This window comes from Epinephelus moara, chromosome 3 (assembly GCF_006386435.1).
Source record: "Epinephelus moara isolate mb chromosome 3, YSFRI_EMoa_1.0, whole genome shotgun sequence".
Classification (NCBI taxonomy): Eukaryota; Metazoa; Chordata; class Actinopteri; order Perciformes; family Serranidae; genus Epinephelus; species Epinephelus moara.
Genome location: NC_065508.1, coordinates 15,029,647 through 15,046,426, shown reverse-complemented (window position 1 = coordinate 15,046,426; position 16,780 = coordinate 15,029,647). Strand labels below are relative to the sequence as shown.

At 40.9% G+C, this 16,780-nt stretch overlaps 2 protein-coding genes across 2 annotated transcripts in view; both read right to left on the bottom strand.

Annotated features, from left to right (window-relative positions):
• smpd1 (sphingomyelin phosphodiesterase 1) overlaps positions 1-4,069 on the bottom strand; it is an 8,239-nt gene extending 4,170 nt beyond the window's left edge. The window contains exons 1-6 of the mRNA XM_050040664.1: positions 3,840-4,069; positions 3,440-3,661; positions 1,843-2,163; positions 1,400-1,680; positions 891-1,064; positions 380-551 (exon numbers count right to left, since the gene is read on the bottom strand). Of these exons, the coding sequence (XP_049896621.1) occupies positions 380-551; positions 891-1,064; positions 1,400-1,680; positions 1,843-2,163; positions 3,440-3,643 (1,152 nt within the window). The 5' untranslated portion in view covers positions 3,644-3,661; positions 3,840-4,069. The remainder of the gene's footprint in view (positions 1-379; positions 552-890; positions 1,065-1,399; positions 1,681-1,842; positions 2,164-3,439; positions 3,662-3,839) is intronic.
• A 1,885-nt stretch (positions 4,070-5,954) lies between these two features.
• On the bottom strand, positions 5,955-15,000 carry ilk (integrin-linked kinase). Its single transcript, XM_050041285.1, has 13 exons — positions 14,863-15,000; positions 14,172-14,327; positions 10,971-11,136; positions 10,769-10,864; positions 10,522-10,618; positions 10,313-10,396; positions 10,138-10,223; positions 9,938-10,047; positions 8,621-8,748; positions 8,342-8,463; positions 7,285-7,384; positions 6,940-7,070; positions 5,955-6,767 (listed from the first exon to the last, which is right to left on the bottom strand). The coding sequence occupies exons 2-13, from the start codon at positions 14,258-14,260 to the stop codon at positions 6,618-6,620; spliced, it is 1,359 nt and encodes a 452-aa protein (XP_049897242.1). The 5' UTR covers positions 14,261-14,327; positions 14,863-15,000; the 3' UTR covers positions 5,955-6,617.
• Positions 15,001-16,780: the final 1,780 nt, after the last annotated feature.

Sequence of the window (16,780 nt, the reverse complement as noted above, 5' to 3'; positions counted from 1 at the left end):
TAATTTATTCCATTGAAATATCATTGATGTATTATAGAAAAGTGATTTATCTTTTTACAAATGACAAAAGGCACATCTGCCTCATTTTTGCTGTGGTATCCTGATACTACTCAGAACCGTGATACTTTGACTGGTATCATACCGTGGGTCCCAATTTTGGTACCCTGACAACACTAATCTGGAGGGGGTTCATCTGCAAAAACTAATGAAAAACTAAAAAACGGTACTCGGTATTCGACCAAGCGTTTAATATTGTTCGGCTTCGGTCACAAATTTTCATTTTGGTGCATCCCTACTTACTATAGATAACTACCTCACATGTTTCCCACTTACAAATGATTCACACTATCCCTTTAAGCTACCTAAATAGCCCACTCACCTTCTCCCCCTTGTCCTCACTTTCCTGGAGAATATGGACCAGCCACTGCAGCTGGTTAGCAGGATCTGTAGAGTTCACCATCAGCCAAAAGTTTTCTCGAGCACAAAAGTTCATGTTGAGAGAGACCACCCTCAGACCAGGCTGAATCTCCACCGTGTAGAATCCTCCATATCTGAAATTACATCCAAAGACATAGGTGAAGGATTCAGAAAGTCAAATCACCCTCGTAGGCACCCATCAAAATTCCAAACCCTCTTGACAGGGAACAATATTCAGAGAAATGTGACCACTTCTGTTTGCAAAGCAGAGGGACGTGAACTTCAATCAAAGTGAAACTACAAGAGCAAACATGTGACATAAACAGTTCCTACTTTATAATCTAACACAAAGCCATTGCTTGATGTTACTCTTTAACAGAGCTTACGTCTTATCTGCAGGGTGGCCCGACCTGCACAACAATGTCAACATGCAATAACCATTTAAATATGATAAAAACAAGACTATCAAAAACCTCAAAGTCTGTAAAGCTTGCTCTGGTAACCACGGTGCCCATTCCTCTGCCATGGTGTTGTAGAGCCAGGCGCTGGACCTGTTGCCATGAACAAAGGGTGGCGGGAAGCTGTTCACAGGTGTACTCTCGTGGTTCCCCACAGCAGGGTAAACTGTCACATTTGCTCCCAGGTATCTGGACAGAAGATAAGAGGAAGAGTCAAAAGCTGTTTGGATCAGGCGACACATGACAAACATCTGACCAAAGCAGCCGCAGAAACAGTTATGTTTCGAGTCCGAGAACAAGACCACTTTGAAGTTAAATTAGGGCAACTGCATTATCCAGAAATTCTAATAATATCAATGTTCTAACATTTCAAAACCATGTTACACAAATTATTCTATTAAAAAAAATACTCTGATGGCTGAATGGTTAAGTTATCTGCACTAATAGTTAGACCACATGCCCATTGTGTTGCGTGTGAAAGGAGCAATAATGTTTATCTTATGTAAATCCTAAAGAGAAATTACTTATGGATGAGCCTGGAGATAGTCGTAAGCTCAGACAGCTGCTGTTTCCTGGTCTGAGCCCAAACATTGTGTGCTGGTATGTCTCCAGTCCAGTAGACCCAGTCCCAGGGTCCATCTCTGGCAGCATTCTCCAGGAGGTTCTCCACCGTCCACCGAGGCAGGTCACACTTACTGTAGGTTCCCCAGTACCCAGCCTCCCTCCGCCTCCAGCTGGGGGAGCCTGAGTCTTTGCGACAACACAGAGGGGCCTTGCAGTCTGCTGCGCTGCCGACTACATACTCCTGTAGGGAGGGGATTATTTTTAGAAGCAGGGCTTGATCCAAAACAAAGTCAGGTGACCAAAATCCTCCTAGCATCTTCTGGTTAGTCACTACAAATGTCCCAGGAAAATGGCAACTTTACTTTCAGCTAAATAAACAGATTTTTAGACAGATGACACTCACCTGGTCCCAGTGGATGTCCGTTAGAAACAGGACCCTGCTTTGTGGAGAACCAGGTTTGGGAGGAGAAGGTGGTGTGACAGGGGGCTTAGGGACCTTTGGCAGGGTGATGTTCCAGGGGTCGTAGATGTCAAATTTGCCGCAGGAAGGGCCCACCAGCAGGGCGCACGCTTCACTGGGCCACAGTAAGGACTGCTGCAGAGCCCGGATGAAGTCGGCCCTGAACAGCTCTGTTATTTCTCGACACACTTGCTCATCAGCCAGATGAAGACGGATACACGCCTCACCGACTGCATGTGCCACTCGCTCTTCATTTACGTCACTCTAGAAGAGGTAACAAAGGCAGAGCAGGATGAGGTTAGAGGTGTGACAGCACAAGTAAATGTAACAGTAAACCTGAAGGGGCCTTTGTCAAGAGCTTTTACTCACCGATGTCAAAACCTCAAACTTCCTGAAAAATGAGCCAAGCTGAAACTGAACTGAATCATCTAAAATTCCAACTTACTAGACCACAATGTAACACTTGACATTATGGACAAGTCACAGGTTGGATGCGTGCAGCACTGAAGTGTAATATTTACACTTCTGATTTGAATGAACATGAATCTGGCCAATTTTGAAAGCATGTTTTTTAAGGTCAACAGCTGCAGCTGCTGGATGACAGGAGCACTTGAGGTCGACAAAGAGACCATATGATCAAGAAATCTCAAGAATGCGTTTGTGCTAAAATCAGCTATGAACACCAGGAGATATAAAAAGAAATCCCATTTCTCACTTCTTCAAGGGGCAGAGGAAGAACTGGACTTTCCTCATATGGAAGTATTAGTGCTGCGTGTCACTTTCGTTTGCAAACTTGAGTAACCCCATATAAATGAATCTTCTAAGTAGTCTGTCTGCACTGAGCAACAGGATTCTGGTCATATTATCATCTTACCAGCCTAACTGTACTCATATCTTAATCCTTTAATAAATAAATTATATTAAATTCAATATTTCCAAACTGAGAGAAGCTACAAATATCCGTGACATCTGACAAGGAAGTTCGTGCAACCATTTCCCCCATACTTCGGTAAACAGGAGGTCAGACATATTTGCCTGGTTATAAAAAGAACAAACAGACGCACGCAAACTACGGGAACAACATTTTGATGCATTTAAAAACATTAATCTTTCATTTACCATTATTATATATTAGGGTTCTGACACTACAGTTTATCTTGATCTTGACTCCGGTTTAATTTCAGTTTTTGCTGAAACTGATTAAGGTGTTTATTTTGGAGGCTGCAGATTGTGGTGCTGTTGCATTGTTTTGTGTCATACTGAGAGGTGTAATTTAACATGCTTACATAAACTAGGGTGGACAAAATTTCAGATGGTTAAAACACCTCCAGAGTAACCATAAAAATCATCACTGAACAGCTGCAACTCAAATTTAACAATATACATGAGGGTGGGATTTACAGCAGGGTTGGTCTACTGGTTTTAGCAAGGTGTGCCTACTAAACTGGCAACTGAGTCTATAAAAATACCTTGCTAATGATACATGTATATTCCAATATCCTCTTTAGTAGCCTGAGTAAGAGACATGTTAAAACCTTACCAGAAGGGCGATATCAACGATGGTGAAGAGTGCTTTGCACAGGGGGCAGGTGACATTTCTCCAGTTGAACCCGACCCCTGGAAGACTAAACTGCTCCATGAACACCATCCTGGGCTGCTCTGAGGTCGGTGCTGGACGGCAGGACCCAAACATCATTAACACCAGGGTGCAGGTTATCAGCCCCGGCAGCGAGGGGAGCCTCATTGTCTTCGTCTGCAGCCTCTGTGAAGGACAAGAACCAGGACAAAATGAAAGTAACACTCAGCGGTGCAGTTTAACACCTTAACTTGAGAGTATGAGTCTCATGCTGCATCCACAGGCAAATTTAAAGGGGTTTCGACACAACGCCGGGTAACAGGCTGCTAACAATGTAGCTAGCTAGCTGGTGTTTTGCCAGTACCTCCCAAAAAGTGCAGACCGGAGTGTCGTCGTCGTCGTCGTCGTCGTCTTCCCCAGGTGAGGTGGACACAGGCAGGGCAGGAGGTTCAAGACAGTCCCGCTTCCTCGTCCACAAAGTGTACAAAACAAAGGTAGACTAGAGCTGTTGAAGGCTCGTCGGTCGGCAGCACTCTGCTAACAGATGTTATGGTGTGAGTGTCTCCTCTGCTCGGCTCGGTCTTGTGAAAGGCGCAGACAGTCAGCTGACTCGTCACGTGCCACAACTTTTTTCCCCCTCTTTTGTTCAGAACAAATTGTGACATGAGCTGCAGCTGGTTGATCTTTGAAGAGTGCATCGATCTGACAGATTTTTATCTCCCCTATCTGACCAGCATGCTTTATGTGTATGCTTTCACAGCAGGAGCTTCATTGACTGTATGACACCTGAGCAAAGTGGCTTGATTTCTTTGGAAAGAAGGCAATGAGCAACTTAGGAAGAAATGAGAAAAAAAACAACTAAAAATAAAATAAAATTACAAAAAAAAAACCAACTTAAAATTTGCAAATAAATAAATAATAAATACACGAAATAGAAATAAAAATGGATACATAAAATAAAAAGAGAATGGCCTGAAAAAAAGTGCTTAAAAATGTTTGCTGTCAAATAATTTTAAAAATATATTTATGGTAATTATATTTCAAAAGGTTGATCCTGCACCACTTACACTGTAGCTTAGTCAAAAAAACCCAAAACAATTTATCAAACTGTTAATTCCCATCATAAATTTCTTTCAAAACATGGGAAGAATGCAATGAGCAACTAAAGAAGAAATGGCCCAAAAATAGCATGAAATTAGAAAAAAAAAACTGACAAAAAATAACCTGAAAATTAGCAAAAAACAAACAAGGAAATTACTTGAAAAGGTTCTTAAAAATAATAAAGAATGTATAACATAATTAAAAAGAATATTTATGATAAATATACAGTTTTGTGCACATTTTTTTCCCATAGCTTTAAGAAATAAATAAATTTACAAATCTACCAACTTCTTGCACTTTACAGAACATTTCTTGCCAAGTTGCTCATCGCTTTTCCCCCCACATTTTTATGAAAGAAATCAAACCAATTTGCTCAGGATTCAAAGGTTTAAATACTTAACTAAACGTGAAGTCGCTCCAGAATTTAAAAGGTTAATGCTGCACCAGTTACACTGTAGCTTAGTCCAAAAACAATTTATCAAACTAAATTCCCATCATAAACCCAAGTTACGCCCACTCCAATACCGCCGAATAAATAGAATATATATTTAAATATATAATAAATGAAATATAAAGAATAATATAGCCTGCTGCATCTGAAGAAAATCCATCAGATTTAATTTGCTGTTGTACTTGCCCGACTCACACTGCATCAAAATAATGCAAAGAATCCCACAAAGCTATAAAATCACACATTTCCCTTGGAATCTGTGACCACATCCTCTGAGCTGAGTCTAAGCTTCATTTTTGACCTCAGAAATATAAGTTTTAAAAAAATCCAGCACAGAGTCCACTTACTGCTAAGTTTTATACAACTTTCAGCACCATCTAGTGGCCTTCATCTGAAAAGAAAGTTTGCTCAGCAGACAACTCCATCCACTGAAGACAGACACAAAATTTGGCTGAAAACTTTCCAGCAAGCAGACCTTGTCAGGATGCCTACAGGTATCATACAGTTACATTTAATGCTTTTCAGACCTGTTCAAGACACCTTTTCACCCAATTTAGGGCAGATTTTGGGACAAATCATGTTTTACTTATTCAAGCATTGCATGTAAACATTGCAAGCAAGTAGTATATATGTGGTCTTGTGCAGAGGCAGTATTATGTAGGAGTATGGTTATTAGATATTAGAGTGAGTTAAGTTAATCTACATTTTGCCAACAGGTAAGTGCAAGTATGACGTAAAATGACAGTATTATAGTTTTTTTAGAAAGATTTTTAACATTAGAAAAGTGGACTTTTACAGAGAAAGACTTCACTCATTTTCACAAAAAAGTAATTTTAAAAATGAATAAATTAAATTAGATAAAATGTTTATAGAAGTTAAGACCTCACAAATTCAAGTTTATGACTATTTAATGAGGTTTAAAAAATAAAATATTACAATATTTTCGATCAAATACCTCAATATCACAACGATATTGCAGGGCTGACCATTGATGCTTTCATATTTACAAAATGAGATTTTTTGATAATCATCAGCAATGTGGATATAATGACTAAGTGGTAAATTCAGAAAATTACATCACTTAAAACCAGGAAAAGAAAACACTTGTGGTATTACTAAATCCAAAATCTGCAGCGATATCTAGTCTCACATCACAATATTGATACATTACCAATATACTGCCCAACCCTAATGCAGTCTCAAAATAAAAGAACAAGAATTTGTCATAAATATAAAACATTTATTGCATTTGCGTTTGTTAATGTGTATAAAATTATGGTTCCTATACACAGTTCTTTGGATCAGTTTCTGTCACTGAATATAATCCACACTGGATTAAAAAATTTGCCAATATTTCAGTGAACATGTTTCAGCCATAATAAAAGAGCCCATAGGCTAAAGAACATTTATACCTCAAATTTAAATTATACAAGAAAAGCAATACAATACTTATTGTTTGGATCGTGTAGCGAAAGTGGTCTCTGACATTATTTACAGTGGCTTAGCAGATACATGAAGTGAAGATACAGAGTGGTTTGATGATTAAAAACATGGCAACAGAAGTGTTGCAACAGATTGCTGCGAAGGCGTTCACTTGTCTTGCATCTTCTCCAGGATGGGAACGATCATGTCGAACTTGGGTCTCTTGGCTGGGTCTTCGTTCATGCACAGCCTCATCAGCTTACAGATATGAGGGGAAATCCCCGGTGGAATGGTTGGCCGAAGACCTTCGAGAGCCACCTGAGGAAAGGTGAAGGCGAGATACAAAGTTGCTGTAAATATCCCAAACAAAGCAACCTGTGCTTCGGATTTTTTTTTTTTAGGTATGGTGGTGTATTTCCGAGGGTTACAGAGATGTGGATATGAATACAAAGTGCAAGCCTGGGGGTAGGTAAATACCGCGCCCACTTGCCTTCATGCCTATCTCCATGTGTGAGAGGTCAGCAAACGGGACCTCTCTGGTGACCAGCTCCCACAGCAACACAGCGAAGCTCCACATGTCAGCAGACCGTCTGTTGATGTCCTCAGGCCTCTTCTGCAGGGCTTAAGGGACAAGGAAAACCACAAACATGACAGGGTAACTCGTTTGTTGGTTTGTTTTTAATCGGTAACACGGGCAACACACCAGATGACTACCACTAAACTGAGACCAAATTACACAGTACAGTATGTTCCTCACTAAATGACTCATAAAGACTGAGGAGGCATTATGGGGGGAGGAAGTAGGCTGAAGGGAGGAAAAAAAAGGAATAAATACCTTCAGGGGCCATCCATGCTGGAGAGTACATACGACCAGGACACTGGAAGGAGAACTTAGCATCTGCCATGCTTATTCTGGCTGTCATGTCCTCATCAATCTGGAAATGAACCCCATCAGCTTGTTACTCATCAGATATCTGGCTTGTCAACGGATCACCTTAAAGGGGACCTGTTATTCTCATTTTCAGGTTCATATTTGTAGTTAAGGTATCTACAAACTAAAACATGTTTACATGCTTTCATGGTCATAGGATTCCCCCTCTGTCTGAGACATTCTGTTTTAGCATCTGTCTCTTTAAGCCCCCCTCTTGAGAAGCCCAGTCTGCTCTATTTGGTCAGCGTTTCCAAGTCTTCGGTAGATTCACGTCTCTGCACGCTGTCGGCAGAAGTTTGCCTTCAGGGCTTTCTACTAGAAAGCTCTGTCTTGGTTAGGTGTAGGAAAAAGATCATGGTTTGGCCTTAATTAATTTCTGCCAGAAAGAAGGCTAACTTCTCTCATGGGCTCCCTGCACTGTCGTTGCAGCCGGAGAATGAGACAACACAGTATAACAGCATTCTCTTACATGAAAAATCACCAATAAAAGCCTTTAATCACAACTGGAAAATGTTCCAGCAGGAATATAATCTAAAATTGGGGAGAAATTAACAACACAGGCAACCAAGATTACATGTTTTCCTGACATGTGTGCAATGTAAAAACTTGCAGTAGCATGCCTGGTGCAGATGACTGTAGAAAGAAATCCATCACAGGTTGACGTCAGCTTGTCTCAAAGTAGAAAAATATGTTGGAATCATCAGAGTATTGAGAACAGTCTGAAGCCTGAGGTTTTGCTCACAGGGATCACTGTTGCATACATTTACCTCAGTTATTTGAAACTTTGGCCACGTTTAATATATGAACATCCGACATTATAACATTTTATACACGACATAAAATAACGAAATGCACTATAGGTCCCATTTAAATGTGTGTAAGCATACTGGCGGTGACAGACTAAAACCTTTTAGTTTATAATAACGGTTGGTTTATACGGCACAGTCGAGCTGTGTCTTACCATGACATGCTTGCTGTTGAGGTAAAGTCGTGACACCATTGGTTCTAAGGTGTGGAGGAAAGCCATCCCACTGGCAATGTCCAATGCAAACTTCACCGCTTGGCTTTGGTCGACCACCAGAGCTGAGGAAGAGGTGGACAGGAGGGGAAAGTAAGAAGTACAGTGGGGCGAGGACAGGTGTGCAAAGTCTTCCATCTAGTGCTTTGGAGCTGGAATAAACTTAAATTCAAATTTCAGCCATTATCATTTTACACATGCACATAAACGCATTTAACTTACTAGTGCCCTGGTGCAGAATGTTGAAGAGGGATCCATATGGCATGTAGTGGGTAATGATGATGGGGTGAGGGGATGGAGGTGACTGACAGGCCCCAAGAACAGGCAGAATGTTTGGATGAGAAAAGATCCTACGGACACATGACAGAAAGAGAGAGGTGTGTGTTAATGTCAGAAATACGTAATTATGAAGAACACATGGGTGTTTCTCAGATGATTAGGAAAGAACAAATTCACGGCTGGCAGGAAACAAAACACCTCTGCCTCTCAACTTTTCAGCATACTCATCCCAAGTACTTTTATGTGTGCTTTAATTCTTAAAAGAGCACAAGAACTGCAGCCAAAATAAAAGCACACTGCCAAGTTCTTCCAATTCCACACTCAGCCTTCCTGCTGGGGGTTCATTCTTTGAATTGGCCTGCTGTAAGGTTTTCTTCATTTTTGTCCTATTAAGGTTTTGTTGTGAGTTTTTTCCTGTCACTTAACAAGGGTCTGGACTGATTAAACTCGGCCAATGAAGGTATTATGTTACATTTGCTTGACTGATTTAAACTGCTGGGTATTACGTCATTTTATTCTGTGATTAATTTTGATTTATTAGATGTAGGTAGGATATTTCTGTGTAAATACATGTGAATACTTGTGAATTTCTCCATAAAATATGCATGTAACACCGTTATTATGTCAACAACTCATGATTCACTGAATGCAGAGGTCCTTTCGGGGGCCCAGTGTGCTTCACATGTCTAAACATGCCTGTATGACTTCTCTTGGAATTGTCTGCACATACTTCAACATAACAGAGGCACAACATTTTGCCTTTTGGGGATTAATATGGTGCAACAGCCACTAAAAGCATGGTAGCCTACACAAACTGATGCAAGAACATCAACATGACAAACAGGATTCAAAATACGGTTTTTACCATGATGGATTTAATTCCATGCTATAAGGGATTACATGTTTACTGTGATGCAAGGAGGTTTGTGGAATTTGTTTTTCACATCGTGGAGCAGAAGACATCACACAGTAAACAGCTGCCAACGACTGCTTCATCACAAAACCATCCCATTCCCTTGACCTCTAAAAGCAGAAACTCCACTCCTTGTTGCACAAGAATCTTACACCAGATCCTAAATTCTCTTTGACCACAGCAGCCTCAGTGGCCACCAATCAATCACATCCATCCTCACATTAGCACTGTGTTTACCAAGATGTGATAGTCCAACTGCTCATAGACTATGTAAGGCTCAGACATACAGGCTCTGACGAGACTTAACCAAATCACAACCATTATTTTTTTATTGATGTATAAATTACCTGAGTTTTGGATGCTCTTCGTTGAAGTCCCTGCTCTTCCTGGTGGTCCAGTCTCTAACCTGCAGCACCTTTACTACAATCTCATCCCCTTGCCATCGACCCTGCCATAACTGCAGACAGAGCACACAGTCGAGTAAACAACCGGGGAGCTGAAAAGAAATTAAAAAGACTGACATAGCAGTAAACACAGTGCAACTGACCTCTCCGGACTGGTTTTCATTGATCTTTGCCAGGAGCGAAAGCTGCTTATAATCAATACCAGCCTGCTTGTTGAGGGTACCATTACCTGAAGGAGCCAAAACATGAATAGTCAAACAAACATCCTGGTTTAATATGAGAGTTTGTTCCTTTTAACGCAGTGTGAGTGTTACTCACGAGGTCGTGTTCGCATGGTGCCCTTCCAGAAAGTTTCCTTATAGGGGACTTTGGTCATACTCTGGCCCATTTTCTCTGCCTTTTCTGCATAAATGAAGTAACAACACAAAAATAAACTTTAAATATGTTTTGTTTTGCTGATATAATGATTTACTTTTCCTAGAAAATAACCTGTTAGGGTGTTAAAATGTCCATAAATGAGCTCTGACCTTGAAGCAGTTGTCTTAGATGAGGCTTAGCCTTGTCCAGAGGCGTCTGTCCATACCTGTTACATATACACACCTGGGCACCACTGGTCACCAAGTCCTACAAAAGAGGGGATATACTATGTGTACACAGACTTGATTTTGAATTAAAAGCACAACAATACCAAAAAAAATCACTGTAGTGGCCATTTCTCCCCAGAAGAGGGCCTTTGCAGCCAACAGATTGTATTGTGGATGTATTGTACTTTACCTCTGCTACTTCATCTTGGCCCCAGAAGCAGGCGTAGTGGAGTGGTGTGTTTCCATGCTCGTTGACTGTATTGGGGTCGGCTTTGCACTGAATCAGCTGGAAATCATGTGCAGGTCATCAAGTGAGAAAATTGGGGGCAAAGCAAACAAGTGTAAAGGCATAAAAGCCATAAACGCTCCGGTTGTAACGATAATGTGTTTACCTTTGCCACAATGTCTCTATGCCCGTGACTGGAGGCAAGATGCAATGGGGTATCATCTCCACGGTTCATCACGTTAATACGAGCACCTCTCATGATGAGCATGTCGACAACCCCGCTCCTTCCTTCCCTGCAAGCCCAGTGGAGGGGGCTGAAGCCGTGGTCGTCACTAGGACACAACACGCACAAAGAGAATTGCTTGATTGATGTAATTTACTTTAAACATGTAAAACAAAAATAGATGAACAAATCCTACATAAATTAGACCAGTGGTAAACTTTCTTTATGACATTTTAAAGTCTAATTAGAATGTTTTTATAAGATGACAGTGTTGGAGGTTACTTATTCCCAGGAAACAAGCGTGGGAGGGTGCTAGAGTTGACCGGAACGCTCTGAGGCTTCAATTGTTGCTATGGTAATCAACATCTAAATCAGTATTCAAATGCTCTGTTTTATTTATACATATGAATTACCCCCAAAATAGCTCATAAATTAAGAAACAGTGATCCATCATTATTCATTATGCATCAACATTAATTATTACTAGTTATTTTTAGACAAGGACATTTGGACTTGATGATAGTTTCTTAACTCCTACTCACTCTCATCTATCGTCAGCCACTGGTTTGATCAGATGAGACAGGCTTACAGATGCAATAGCAAGATGTTGAATAAGTCAAGCATCTGGAATAGTTTAAAAAATTTGCAAAGATGATCCCAAAAGTCACGTGCCAGATGTACCAAAGGAAACTGGCATATCGTAAATCTACAACAAGCTTGGAAAACCACCTGAAAACTGTAAGTAACAGCTTAGCTGTCCTGCAAAGAATTATTTTTTTCTAGCTATTATTCATGGTTAATGTGACCTGCATACTAACAAAGTGACTAACTGTTATGTTATTTTAGGTACTGACGTTTAAAGAAAAAGCACGGATAATTCTTGATGAATTGAAGTAAAGAGGAGTCACATTTAACAACAGCAAAACTACATTAAAACATCTGTTTACAAACTCTCACACAAACTGTGCAGTATAATGCAAGTCTCATATATCCAGCTGTATGCTCAGTATTTCTCAAACACATTAATTTCTGCTAAAACTGTAAAATAAAACACTCTTGCATAAACAGCTTCACGCACAGATGAGCAGATCTTGCCCAGGAGTTTATGTAGGAGTGTTTTAAATAATTCTGTTTTAGGAAAACTAGATAAATCAGATTTGGATTATACTGCACAAGTTGTGAGAGTTTGCACACAGATGTTTTTGGTGTTTTTGTTCACTGTGAAAGTGAGTGCTTGACATACAAATCATCAGTTGGGTAGCAAAATATTCCTCCAACATCTCTGAGCATATATCAGCTGACAAAATACTCTCTGTGTGGTTCGCTCTTTGACACTCAGCCACACAGGTTCTCACACCCACTACCTACCAATCTTTATTTAGACTTAAGCACATGCTTCCTTGCACTGCTGGCAGCCTTTACCCATCTTACGACTGACCTAGTGATAAATATGTCTTTGCAAGCTGGAATGCCTGCTAACATATACAAAATGCAAACGTGCAGACAGTGTACATAGCACTGCTGCAGTCTACAAGGAGCCAAGCTATCACCTATGTGCGACTGGCCCCTTCACCCGAGTGGCTCCTTTACATTAGCTGACCCTGAAGCAGCTGCTGGGGCTTCTCGCAACTCCCCGCAAAGCCACAAGCTCTACACTATGTTTAACAATAAACCTCAAGAGGGCTTGTATAGCCTGTAGGAAATGGCTGCAGTACTAGCTCGCACCAAAGTGAAATAGCAGTTAGTCACATTCTCTTGTCAATTCTCATCCAGCGCGGTGTACAGACAGTTCATAGTCGGACCAGCCCTGTGTGTGCTATATAAAGTAACGGGTAAAAAAACTCAGGAATGACAGAGCGGAAAATACACGGTGGAATCCTCAGCTACACATTCTCTGAGTCTCCCACTCTCTTTCTCCCTGTCTTCCTGTGTCACTCGCTCAAAACACACAGAGCTCCCAGGGGAGATCTAAAATGCCATTTAATGTTTGTCTCAGTGGGCTCTGGTTCTATCTACTCCCTGCATCAAAAATGAGCAGGAAAGCACATTTTCCCACCAATATAAACCACTTATCACACATTATTGGATATTCTGAAAGAAAAAAAACAGCTGCTTCACACACTCAGTTGAGTCTCTTTCAGGTTAACAGCCAAAGCAGGCCTCCAGCATAATGACTGGTCTCTCAGATGTTTATGTGGGACTGCAGCTCGCTGCCTGAGAAGCTCTGTCAGCGAGGGCCTGGCCCTGTATGGAGTTGAGCAGAGGAAATGGCCTTGGCTGTTGCGTGGTTGGCTAGCAGCTCTGCAGCCCTCAAAGTCAACGTCAACAAACTGCACATATATGGCCTGGCCCAAGAATGAGATAACCGAGGTCTTTAGCAGTGAGGTCTTCTCGCTCCTCTCTAGTAAGGAAGTTATGTAAACAGGGAGAAGCGCCCTGTATATCCTAAACAATTTAAAAAAAATCTAATCAGGCTGCAACTTGTGACCATTGTAAGTTCATCTACCACTTATATTTGTTCCCAGAAAACAGTGTGACATCTTAAAAGTGCTTGTTTTGTCTGACTAACAGTTTAACACCTTAAATATTTAATTAAAAAAGATGATGTGATTAACAAATGTGCTATTGAAAAACATCTGTAAATCAGCGTAATCATTTCAGCACTATATTCAAATGTCTATACGTGCTTTCCAGTCTAGTGTAGGATGAGTTTTGGGTTATATTTGGATATCTGAGTCATAGACATCACCGCACAACCTCCACAAATCACCCACTGCTTTTATACACACACACAGTTTTTGGGGATGACATCATAAGGAGAAAAATCCTAGAAGAAAAGGGGAAAAAAGCTGGACTGGAATTACCGAAGCTGGGTGACGTTGAGGAGTGCGTGTGGAGTCGCAGGGAGAGCACAATATGGAAACTATTTGACCACCTCTGACGTGCCAAGGATTGCTTTGTATGCACACACACACACACCAGGACAGAATTATTCACCCACCATACCAAATGTGGTGCGTTTGCTATAAAGTCAGCTCCATTCATTAGAGGAGTGTAGTCAGCGTGTTACTGCACAGGCTCTCCACACTCTGACATCCAAGAGAAGATAGAGGCAGTCATCTTCAAAGCTTTGCATCCGCTTACCCCAAGTTGAGGTCATTCTCTGTGTTGTCCAGCCACAGGCGGACAGCTACAGAGTTCCCTTCTCGACACTGTGTGAAGATGTCATCCATGGTTATGCTGTGGGGTGCCTCTCTTGACTGTTTGCTTCAATCTCTTTTGAGATCAGGAACATGTAGCCTGCAGAAAGGTATTCAGCGAAGACTGTATAAGAGACTAAGTTTATATTTTGCTCCCAAACAATAAAGGTTTGAACAAATGGTACTTCTTCCAGGACACTGATCAGGTATATGCATGGTCTTGTGAGCCTACTTCTATAAGGTTAATGTCCATAATGTGGAATGAATGTGTGTATCCCCTCAGGTGTGACTGTGTCTCGCTGTGCTTTATATTTTTATGCTATCGCATTCCTAAACATTCATTTTTTGGTAGACCAATCTTTTATACTGATTGTTAAATGCACCATAAACACTATCTGCTGCAGAAAGAAACAAAACAGTACATCAAAACGAAACTATGCAGTCCATTAATAGCTCTACATTCCCACATTTCCCCTCGACTCTATCCTCCTCCGTGGAAATCGGATGGGCTGGCCTATTGGCTCACTTTGAAATCTATTGTTAAAAAGTCAAAGTGAACTTTAACAACAAAACTTCCGCGACCACAATGAAAACAAAACTATTACACATGCAGAAAAAGTTGTCGGAACTCTTACCAGCTGCGAATCGATCGATTTCTTGTCAGTTTCTCTTTTTTTCTTTCTTTTCTCCCGAAAGTCGGTCTCGTCTCCTCAGATTTAAGGGCAGAGAATAGTCGGTCTCAGTCCACGCCCCGCTCCTCAGAGTTGATGTGGGCTACTGGTGAGAAGTTGAGAGGCGCTCTGCTACCGGCAGCCCACGTCCCGGGACACTGGGACAACAGCGCCCCCTGCTGTAGGCAATGCACTGATGCTGCACCCGGCGGCATAAGGGCCGAAAATACTGAGGTCAGGTGAGGTGGCGGAGGGATGTAGACACTTTTTTAAAATGAATGCATGCATGGACATAAAAAACAAAATGAATGAAGACACACAGTCACCAGGGATGTATGCTAGTGAAGGAAAATGCACAGGTATTAATTTAAATCTTGGTTTCCTTTCCATTTACCAACAGTATAAGATCATTGATTCATAAAGCCCATATTGGAGCCTGACCAATACTAGATTTGTTTTTCATATACTTTATTAATCCCAGAGGGTAAATTAATTTTTTTCACTCAGTTATCATATACACACAGGCCTGAAATACACATACATGCACAAACAGGACCTATACATGCATTACGTGGTGGTGTACTGGCACCTCTCTAGCTACCAGTCCATGCTCCTAAATCTGCAATTCTCTAGTTCCCACCCCAAGTCCCTATGGACTGAGCTACTGCCACTGATATTGAAATAAAAATTAAGAGTGAAAAATCACATGACAGTATTTTCTGACACTGTTAATTCTCCTTTTTTAATATCAACATTAAAAGTTTTATAGCTCCCTTTAATTTAATTTGGACATTCTGACTTTCATAGTAGCAAAAGTGACAGTGTTATTAATAACACTGAAAATGACTCTGCTGTACTGAAGTGTTTAGCTGTCATTAATCTTATAATTTACGCCTGTGCATTCTCTGTGACATGCCAATTTCATGTCTTCAGTGAAGGGGCCAATTGTGGCCCATGAACCAATTTTAAATGGCCTGTCTTTCAAAATATTGCCTACTATAAGTAGCCTTCAATGTTGTTTAATCATGCAAAATCACTTTGAATTTCTTTTCTCCATTCACCTCATGATGGAGTACAGTTTGTAGATGTGCACCAGGTAGGAACTACACAGGCAGAAGTAATGTGTTTTCATAGACAGGCGGTAATGAAAGCAAACAGCAGCTATATCCTACTAGGAAGCAGAAATGGCCACAGCAAAGACACGTGAAGTTGACAGCATGGGCTGCTGCTTTCAGGAGCAGGACACTTGTGCAGGACACTTGTGTTTAACTCATTATGTTATTTATTTATTTTTGATAACCCATATGACACCCCTGGCCTAAGTAATATGATTAGGATATTTTACAGTTGAAAAATAATCTTGTCAGTGCCCTCTGGTGGCCAAACAGTGCAGTAGCGACGCTGCATCTTAATTACTGTTAACATACAGTAACTTTGGTGTTTCTTGCTGCTTACTGGCCAACATGTATACCGCTACCAATACATCTGTTGCGAGCTAATATTGGCCTATTATAATACTGAATACTGACTTACTGGTTAGCCTTTATTGTTTTGTTTTTTTTCAGTAATAAATGTTGATTAAAATAACCTTTTGACATGTAGCAGAAGGAAAAGAACAGGCGTAAAAAATAAAATAAATGATTTCATCTGAATGCCATTTAGCTATTTCAGTCTGAAGGTGCTGGTATTTTGCACCTGGCTCACTGTCACACTTGTCATAACGTGTTGGAACACTTGCATTGAACGGAAACGTGGTAATGTTGTTAGTAACACCTGTGTTTTTCCTGCTATGACAGGACAATATCTGCTGTGATGAAGGCCTGTTCATGCTGTATTGGAGCCTTGGTTAATATCTTGGTTGGCCGTGGCCTCTTAGTTGCAA

Excerpts from the sequence above, each read along its gene's own strand:
- ilk (XM_050041285.1), bottom strand. The coding sequence starts at position 14,260 with ATGGATGACATCTTCACACAGTGTCGAGAAGGGAACTCTGTAGCTGTC. Across the intron at positions 11,137-14,171 it reads GAGAATGACCTCAACTTGGG|TGACGACCACGGCTTCAGCC; the intron begins GTAAGCGGATGC and ends GTTGTGTCCTAG. Across the intron at positions 7,071-7,284 it reads AGCATGGATGGCCCCTGAAG|CCCTGCAGAAGAGGCCTGAG; the intron begins GTATTTATTCCT and ends TTGTCCCTTAAG.